The sequence below is a fragment of the Maniola hyperantus genome, chromosome 9 (genome assembly GCF_902806685.2).
Source record: "Maniola hyperantus chromosome 9, iAphHyp1.2, whole genome shotgun sequence".
NCBI classification, from domain to species: domain Eukaryota; kingdom Metazoa; phylum Arthropoda; class Insecta; order Lepidoptera; family Nymphalidae; genus Maniola; species Maniola hyperantus.
In genome coordinates this window covers 6,902,740-6,912,455 of record NC_048544.1, presented here as the reverse complement: position 1 = coordinate 6,912,455, position 9,716 = coordinate 6,902,740, and the positions used below count along the sequence as shown (strand labels likewise).

Genomic DNA, 9,716 nt, shown 5'->3' with positions numbered 1-9,716 from the left:
TCAAGAGTGACTAATAGGCATCTTCTATAGGCAAGCGCGCTCCATTTTAGGCTGCATCATCACTTGCCAGCGGGTTTGATTGCAGCCAAGCGCTATGCTATAGGAAGGTACGTATATTCCGCGACAGGTCGAGATGGCAGTCGGGGTATGAGGCGGGAGAACGCTCCGCACGTTGCCGCGCTATCCTGCACCGGGTTAGAATCGTTAAAAATAATTAAAATCATAAACGCTCTATATTTATCACCGATATTTATAGACCGTTCTGTACTTGTCTATACTTCTATACTTATAATAAAATTGAAGTGGCTGTCTGTAATTTCGAAATAACTACCACAAATTAAGCTCACGTGACGTGATAAGTCATTTGAACTGTAGGTACCTACCATAACTGAATCACACGTTTTTAAAATTTTTGTCTGTTTGAATGGGCTAATCATCGGAATGGCTGAATCTATTTCGCCGGGACTTTCACAAACAAGTACGGGAGACCATCGATATCGAGTATCTACGTATTAAATGTGTATTAAAAAATACATTTAGCCTAGCTACTATATCGATAATAAAAAATGCTTCTTTCAATAAAAAATTTCAATTATAATTTCATTGGTCCAGGTACAGTTTGATTATAGGTGCATAATTTAGTAGGTACCTAGGTATAGGAAAGTGGAAATATCGAATCATCATATTTTGTAAGTACCCTCTTGGTTAAAATCATAGTAATCGCGGTCGTCATAGTACTTTCTTCCAACCACGCTCAAAAGCGACGGCGTTATCGGTGCAGTCAGTCCGTAGGAAGTAGCTGTCCTTTTGTCGAATCCTAATCCTCTTCGGCCGATCAATCTGTAGTAATACCTCTCTTTGATACCATACCCTTTTGGATCTACGCTACCTACATAACCTAAATATTCAGGCTCGAATGGTATATTCAGGTTATAGAAGATATTTCCAAGCCCTGTGTTCCCATAACCCTTATTTCCGTATCTCATATTACCATATCCTTTTCTCAATTCACCATTATAGCCCATATTATTTCCGTATCTCATATTACCATATTCTTTTCTTAATTCACCATTATAGCCCATATTTCCGTATCTCATATCACCATATCCTTTTCTAAATTCACCATAACCCTTATTTTCGTTATCACCATATCCTTTTCTTAATTCACCATAACCCTTATTTCCATTATTACCATATCCTTTTCTCAATTCACCTTCATTTCTAGAATAACTGTTACGCCTGTCATAGACGCCCATGTTTCTCAATTTACCTTCGGAGTTTCTAAAATTACCCCAAACATTTTGTTCACCACCATTCCCATAACTCATGAGGCCTCCGAATGCGCCGATATTTTTAGAATATCCCAAAATATTGGGCTCGTAAAGGCCCTTGCTCGACTCTATTGGTCTACGTTCGTACTTCAAGTAATCTTCGTTTTCATCATTGTAATCGTAGTATCCATTGTTATAATTTCTAATGAGTCCCTCGTTACCATATTTTACACCTTTTAAACCATATCTTTGGTTTGTGTCATGATTTAGGGGTGTTAAGAATTTTTGGAGGAAAGCTGAGTTATCACTCTTCTGATCTGTGACGGTCTTGGTCTTCTCATCTTTGATGGCCTTGGTCTTCGAATTTTTAGTCTCGGAAGTCACAGCTAGGATCAAGGAGAAAAGAGTCTGTAAAACAAAAAAATATGTACTTACCTATTAGTTAATATATTGGAAAAAGGTCTCATAAGTTGGCCTGTTACTTCGATTTGAGAGTGGTACCTATAGGTACCTAGTAGGTAGTCTAGCTTAAACCGCTGCTGATCAAATTTACAAGCCAATAAATAGTAGTAGGTAGTACCTAGTAAAACATCTGATGATGGTGTCACTATCAACCCATCGCTGGCTCAGTAGGTACCCCGTACCAGGTAGGTATCTACTGAGCACGGGTCTCCATCTCCACTCAGGACGAAAAGGGTTTTGGCCTTAGTCTACGGTCTTAACATCAGGTGAGATTGCAGTCAAGGGCTAACTTGTATAACTGGTTTAGACTTTGAATAGCTGTTTACTTATTCCAAATTGAATTCAATTAATAGTAATTACCCAGTTACTTACCAAAATGAATAACTTCATCTTGCCTACAGCCAGGTATCCTCTTGAAGTAAACCACTATATTACTGACCAGACAATACCGCGTTTCAGTATAAATAAAATTGCGTATAATTGCATTGCCGTGCCAATAAGCATCGGATGTGCCTATTGACCTTATTCGTAATTAAATTTTAAGGGCTAGTAATTATCACTTCGCTACATATTAATAAAACTGGCCAAGTGCGAGTCAGACTCGTCGACTGAGGGTTCCGTAGCTTGTGGCAGTGTGGCGTGGTGCACAAATTAAAAGACTGCTCACATATTTTCACTGTATTTACAAGATATTATACCTATATTACATGGGCCATATTTACAACATGTGCCGTATTTACATTTGGAACTATGGTGGAAAACGAGGGCTGGAGCTTAATGCTCCATAGAGGTGACTCTGAAGTAAAGAAAATACAGAAGGTCTGGCGCATTTTATTCAAAAATTAATCATCAACATCATCATGATCCACCCGTCTGTATGTCAGCACGCTGTATCTCGTGAACTGTAATAGGTAGAGAGTTAAAATGTTCACAGAAAGTGCATTTCTATTGCCATTATAACAACAAATACTTAATTGACATTTCAAAATGGCTGCGATGAAAATTTGAAAAAATTATAAGTGTTATTTCTTGTACGATGGTACGAGGTCCGACTCGCACTTGGCCGATTTTTAGGGTTCCGTACCTCAAAAGGAAAAACGGAACCCTTATAGGATCACTTTGTTGTCTGTCTGTCTGTCAAGAAACCTACAGGGTACTTCCCGTTGAATTAGAATCATGAAATAGGTAGGTCTTATAGCAGACATAAGGGGGAAAATCTGAAAACCGTGAATTTAGGGTTACATCACACAAAAAAAATTGTGGTCATGAACTAATAATAATTAGTATTTTCAATTTTCGAAGTAAGATAACTATATCAAGTTGGGTATCATCATATGAAAGGGCTTTACCTGTGCATTCTAAAACAGATTTTTATTTATTTTTATGCATCATAGTTTTTGAATTATCGCGCAAAATATCGAAAAAATACGCCTGTAGTACGGAACCCTCGGTGCGCTGCACGCGTGCTGACTCGCACTTGGCCGGTTTTTTAAAGTTTTATTAGTTAGACTTTAGGTTAGGTAGGCATATCTAAAGTTGAAAAGGGCTGGAATAGCCAGGTACTTAAAGTACTAAGTATATGTATACTATAGGACCTATAGGTACTTAGCAATTTTCATCGACGCAAGCGATGATTAATTGTCTAATTTACAATTTTACAGTAAACAATTTCACAGGAAAGTTAATGTTTTTTCCTTAATGATTTAACATAAAATAATGGTTTTATCTGACCTAAATTGCGTCATTAGGCATACCATAACCGGGTGGCGATGAGGCTAGGTAGGTTAGAAAATATTTACCTAGATATTTGGAAGGACCTTGAATTCTCTACGTTCGCGCATCGTTCATATTATGTCGAATGAGTTGACACTGTACGGGTATTGTTGGCACTTGCGTGATTCGTGAAGCTTTCTCACACGACATACGCGAAACAGGCAGGAAAGGCATTGCAATGCATTAGCTAGTTAGGCATAATTTATACAAAACTGAATTAGATACTTACCTCCCTTAGGGTTACCTATAGTCCGCGACAGGTCGAGATGGCAATCGGGGTATGAGGCGGGGGACGCGTCGCACACCCGCACGTTACCAGCGCTCGCCCGCACTGGGTGAGCGCAATGGCAATTCAATTTCTTAGTAAATTTGTTACTACAATTTATAATACTAGCAGTAGTGTGCCTGCTTCGCCTGCTTACCTTATCTGCCCATTTTTCGGAATCCGTAATTTAAACTGAAAAAGTTATCGAATTATAATAGGTACCTACCTACCTATACCTTATAATGCAATACTTTAGAGCATATATTGTTTAACGTAAAATTTTGAATACTAAGTATAATATTGAAGGTAGTTCGATGATTGGTGATTTGATTGAATAGTAGATAGGCTTATTGGATATCACAACTTAAATACAAAAGAAAACTATATATATGTACCTATGTCCTATATACATGTAGAAAAAACTTTTTTGTAGATCAGGCTTAGGGGATTCACATGTTTTGTTGGTATTTAAAGTCTAATTGAGTATAATTAAGATAAGATGTTGATCAGAAAGAATTCGAACCACTTCCTCTCAAATGACTTTCTAAATAATTTACCTGTATTCCCTGACCTTCCTTGATACTAAATATAAAATCAGTGTCTTAGTCAGGGACACTGTATATTTATCGACGTAATAATCCGATATTTTCTTGGTTACGTAAGCTTTCAGGCAACTTGGAGCGATTTAATTCGTTTATACAGTACATTGCTCACAGAATTTAACTGCCGCGAAGTTTCACACTGTACAATTTACCCGAGGACGAGCGATGTATCGTATTGGGAATGAGTTAACGTACAGTCCACGACCGAGTTCAACTCCATCTCCGTATCTTGGTGCATGAAATTGAAATGACGTTTATACAGAAAACTGGCAATGCATGCTGGCCGGCAAAAATCCGGCCAATCGCAGTTCAAATCCGAGACACACCTCCGTGGGATTTATAATTGGAACGTATGCGCGCGCACTCAGTCGTGGTATCGAACGCCAGTGCGTCTGTGTTCAGTACTTCAGTGTCGGAGTGTCAGACAGTTGTCAGTTGCTAGCGGCGGCGGACGAGCGCGTGTGATTCAAGTGAACAGTGTGCGGAGCTTCAACCATGGCTCTGCTACGTCGGCTGGCTGTGAACGCGCCCCGAGGCGTCCGGATGCTGTCCACGCCGCCACCGACCCGCGACGAACTCGACCTAACCTTCAACAGCCCCAAAGATGCGTTTAAGAGCAAAAAAACGAGCGAACTAATCCGGGCGTACCTCGTCTACCAAATATGCTCATTCAACTGGATTGTCGAGAACAATGACATGGTGAGTGAATCGATAAACAGCTGAAGTCTTATGTAACGTAGTCAAAGGATCCTGCTTCTGTGTAATTACGTCCAGGGATGACTAAAATTAACTGAGACGGCAGACCTTGAATATAATTCGGCAACGTCAGGCAACGTTGACTGATGTCTCAAGGTTCCCAGACACAATGCACGTGCTTCGTCACATTACACTTGTATTGTTTTATGTAATCTCAGCTGAAAATTCTGTTTTAGAGTATGCCATTCTTCGAAATACATCACTTTAAAAGACCGGTTACGTCACAAGCAGATCGGAGTTTTAATGATCGTCGGTTCACTTAACTTTCGTGAAGAGTTGATTTCGAATTACGCAGACTAATTTCAGCTATAAGATAATTGCATTTCATTTAAGAAATCCGGTGTCTAGTCTAGTCTAGTGCATAATGGCATGAATGAAAAAAATGGATTTTCGGCTTCTTAAGGGGAGGAGAGCGCACGCGCCGTTGGTTCTGTAGGCTTCAGTAAACACAGTTAGACTTAAACTTAACCATGAGTGTACTAGTCTGTACACTTATGTATAAGAAATACTTAACAATCGGTGCTGGGTATACGTACCAATACTTACGTACGTAAAAAGTAATTTTGAAATGCGAAACTGCTTTTAAGAAAGTTGAGAGTAAAAACCAATTTATTATTAAATTCTACTTACCTACATCTTAGTTAACTAAATGGTTAATTATACTAAGTATAGCAAAACTTTGATTACGATTACTTTCAAGTTAGGTTATTACGGAGGATCTACTACTTACTAAGTATGATTTTAAATTTCTAACCATTTTTTACAAATTCTCGCCTACGTGTATAAATTTATATGAGTATGTAGGATGTACGAGAATACGTCTAAGTTCTTCACTTCACTGAAAGTCTGGATGGGTATTTAACTTAGATACTAACGTTCAAAGATTAAAATGACGATGCTAAATTTACAAGCGAATATTATTAGTAGTAACTAGTAGGTAAGGTACCTACTTGTATATTTTTTTTTTGTAAAAGACTTAAGTGCGAGGACTAATCCTAACAACGACGAAAAGCGTAGTGTACCTAATCTACTAGTCAAAGTCTAGGGGTTTTATTTTATTACGCTGGAAACTTTTGGGGGGTGGATTTTACAGTCAATTATACTTATGTACTAGCTGTTTAGAATTTAAAATCTGATATTCTGATCATATAGATATACGTATTAATTTTCATCTTTAGTGGTGAAAGTATTCAGCGCCATCTATAAAAATTATCTCGAACGTAGCCTGGAAACCTCCTCATTCCTATAGTAAAATCATAAGTACTACGTGTGACGTGAACATATTTATTGTTTTAAGTTAGGTATTATAGGTGCACGGAACAGAAAAAACAGTTTTTTCTGTTTTTTCTGTTCCGTGTATAGGGGGATACCTTCGATCACAGAAAATGGATATAGCGGCTATTCGGGGAGTCGAGGGTTCGATCCCGGGCACCCACCTCCAAATTTTTTGGAGTTATTTGCGTTTCAAGCAATCAATAATGTAGGTACTTATTTACTTTATCAACGGTTTAGGAAAACGTCATGGCAAAACCTGCATGCCTACGAGTTTTCTATAATGTTCTCAAAGGTGTGTGAAGTCTGCCAATCCGCACTTGGCCAGTGTGGTGGACTATGGCCAAACTCTTTATTATATGCCTACATATACTTACTTTGAAGATGATGATGTCGCAATTTGTTACTTTGATTTGTCACTCAAATATGTAGGCACTGAAATTACCAATAACGGAATAGGAAAATGTATGGATTTCCCTAATATAAAGTAGATGCCACTGCATATTGGGGAAAATAGCCGACAGTAATATTCGAAACATGAACTGTTCTTGGTTCTTACCTAACTAAATTATTGTAGTGAATCTAACGCATTTTTTATTTTATGTACTAGTAGGCTGTAGGTGACAAGACAAGACTTTGAAGAAACTGAGTTTTTTTTATCAAAATCGTTTTTGGTCAACTAGAACCTAGATCTAAAAACGTAGGAAAAAAATTATCGATCTTTCAGGGAATATACCTACCTGTACCTGCGAAAGATAAGATTGATGACGCTTTATTAATAAGTATCTGGATAGGTAGGTATAATTATGTTTAAGCTTCTAAGGTAGCTCTGTACAGTACCTCTATATTATTAATTAAATAGGTAGGTACTCTTATGTCAATAGTAGTGGATCTGATTCATTCAGTAACTCAATTGCCTCTTATCACTTTACTAATTCCTTACTACAGACAGATAAGTATTATGCATACACACGACAATACGAGGTATGTATATAGCTGGTATATGTATCAATAACGTACATATAACAGGATACCTACCTACTATCTACTGAGTACCTACCTTAACTACCTTATAACTGTTACTCTAAATTCATTAGCATATTTATTAGGGTTCCGTACCTCAAAAGGAAAAACGGAACCCTTATAGGATCACTTTGTTGTCTGTCTGTCTGTCTGTCTGTCTGTCAAGAAACCTACAGGGTACTTCCCGTTGACCTAGAATCATGAAATTTGGCAGGTAGGTAGATCTTATAGCTGACATTTGGGGAAAAATCTGAAAACCGTGAATTTAGGGTTAGATCACACAAAAAAAAATTAAATTGTGGTCATGAACTAATAATTAGTAGTATTAGTAATTAGTAGTAGTAGTATTTTACAATTTTTATAGTGTTTCACCAACACTTGAAGGAAATTTCTAAATAATTTTAAATACACATAAAAAATTGCGAACCGGCAGGAATCGAGTAGTAGTAGTAGTAAATATAGTAGTAGTAGTCAACTTTCAAAGTGAGTGACTATATCAAGTGGGGTATCATATGAAAGGTCTTCACCTGTACATTCTAAAACAGATTTTTATTTATTTTTATGCATCATAGTTTTTGAATTATCGTGCAAATTGTCGAAAAAATACGACTGCAGTACGGAACCCTCATTGCGCGAGCCTGACTCGCACTTGGCCGGTTTTTTATTAGTAAGTACGTAGGTATGCCCACACCCGTGGACCACACGTAACTTACGTAGGAATGTTCTTATTAGTAGCTACCTAATAAGTATACCTCGTCAGCGATACATATAATATGACGACCTCCCCGGCGCAGTGGTAAGCGCTGTGATCTTGGTTAGTGAGAGGTCCCGGGTTCGATTCCCAGCATGGGTTTGGAATTTTATAACTTATAAATTTCCGGTCTGGTCTGGTGGGAGGCTTTGGCCGTGGCTAGTTACCACCCTACCGGCAAAGCCGTATCGCCAAGCGATTTAGGGTACGTATTACGTACCTACCTACCTCAACCTAGGTCTCAATCACAAGGCCAATCAATATTATAATATAAATAAATATGCCTTGATCTTCATATTCAACTTACCTAGGTATAACAAGTTTTTGACAAGGTTTAGTTAGATTCCTATTTGACAGGCTACCAGTTTTTACATAAAGCTATCTTGACTGCTAGCCGATATGTGCAACCGGTTATTGATAAACCAGAGTGGTAAAACTGGTAAGACCTACTTATTTTTAGTAAAACCACCATTAACTTGAGCACAGTGCATCTCTCATCTCAATTGTCCAGAATTTATGTTTTAAGAGACGTTTATTGGTAGTGCGCTCCAAGGAAACGCAGTTTGGGTTTAACTCTCATTTGAATATTAACTTCAAATTTTATTTAAATATTAAAATCAAACTTTGAGCCTCAATAGCTCAACCGGTAAAGGAGTGGACTGAAAACCGAAAGGTCGACGGTTCAAACCCCGCCCGTTGCACTATTGTCGTACCTACTCCTAGCACAAGCTTGCCGCTTAGTTGGAGAGGTAAAGGGAATATTAGTCATTTAACATGGCTAATATTCTTTCATAAAAATAAAAATAAACTCCATAAAATTTTGTAGATATGCAAACTAAGTAATATATGTCTGTGGTTTTTCACATTTTCCTTACCAATTCTTTTTTTTAATTTCAAACTTCAACCATGTTTGAGGAACATCCAAATACCTAATGCCTAGGAGAAATATAATGTTATATAGTAGTACCTATACCTACTTAATATTCAGAAAGTAGGTAGGTACCTACTTATTACTTTTACAAATAAAAGGCGAATGAACTGCTGACTTCAGCTTGAGGCAAAAAATTAGTTCATGGCATACATTCGTAACCTGTTCCAGTAGTACCTACCTGACTATCTACTCATAATACTTAATTATTATCATCGAATAAAGAGTTAACGGTGTTATTTAGAAAAAATGGTACTTAGGTACCAATTTTTCTAGACTTAGGTCTAAATAGTAATGAGATTTTCCAGAGGACTGTATGTCACTCGCTCCGTACAAACGTAGTTTGGTTATCATTTGAATAATTAATTCGAAATTCGATGTAACTTTTTAGACACGTTCTAGATACTACTGTACCTACCTACTACCTGTGTCTATGGTTTGTCAGCTTTCCGTAAAAATAACTAGTTTTAAAATGACATGGGTTTAAAGATTTGTAAGTACCTAAGTAAAGTATCCTATTGAAGTCTATTTATACATACTATTTGTATGTAAGTAAAGTATCCTATATATCTATTAATATATCCTATTAATTTAATAAATATTTATTTATTAA

The 9,716-nt window shown here is 37.3% G+C and overlaps 2 protein-coding genes and 1 long non-coding RNA gene across 5 annotated transcripts in view; 2 read left to right on the top strand and 1 right to left on the bottom strand.

Annotated features, from left to right (window-relative positions):
* LOC138402812 (uncharacterized) overlaps positions 1–9,716 on the top strand; it is a 154,120-nt gene that overhangs the window by 35,529 nt on the left and 108,875 nt on the right. The gene's annotated exons all lie outside the window — the stretch shown is intronic.
* On the bottom strand, positions 612–4,696 carry LOC117984986 (heterogeneous nuclear ribonucleoprotein A2 homolog 2-like). 3 transcript variants are annotated; one of them, XM_069501044.1, is made up of 3 exons: positions 4,167–4,270; positions 2,106–2,254; positions 612–1,657 (listed from the first exon to the last, which is right to left on the bottom strand). In XM_069501044.1, the coding sequence occupies exons 1-3, from the start codon at positions 4,181–4,183 to the stop codon at positions 681–683; spliced, it is 1,143 nt and encodes a 380-aa protein (XP_069357145.1). In that variant the 5' UTR covers positions 4,184–4,270; the 3' UTR covers positions 612–680. The 3 variants fall into 3 exon arrangements, 2 of the variants coding, with proteins under 2 accessions (XP_069357145.1, XP_034827556.1); XR_011237147.1 differs by lacking the exons at positions 2,106–2,254; positions 4,167–4,270 and adding exons at positions 3,929–3,963; positions 4,329–4,696 and having other exon boundaries at positions 1,547–1,679; XM_034971665.2 differs by lacking the exon at positions 4,167–4,270 and having other exon boundaries at positions 612–1,679; positions 2,106–2,578.
* Positions 4,733–9,716, top strand: part of slgA (proline dehydrogenase slgA) — a 30,906-nt gene continuing 25,922 nt past the window's right edge. The window contains exon 1 of the mRNA XM_034971645.2: positions 4,733–5,072. Within this exon, the coding sequence (XP_034827536.1) occupies positions 4,869–5,072 (204 nt within the window). The 5' untranslated portion in view covers positions 4,733–4,868. The remainder of the gene's footprint in view (positions 5,073–9,716) is intronic.

Bases quoted from the DNA above. Each gene is read 5' to 3' on its own strand.
- LOC117984986 (XM_069501044.1), bottom strand. The intron at 1,658-2,105 runs GTAAGTAACTGG...CCTTGATCCTAG, and splicing joins AGATGAAGTTATTCATTTTG to CTGTGACTTCCGAGACTAAA.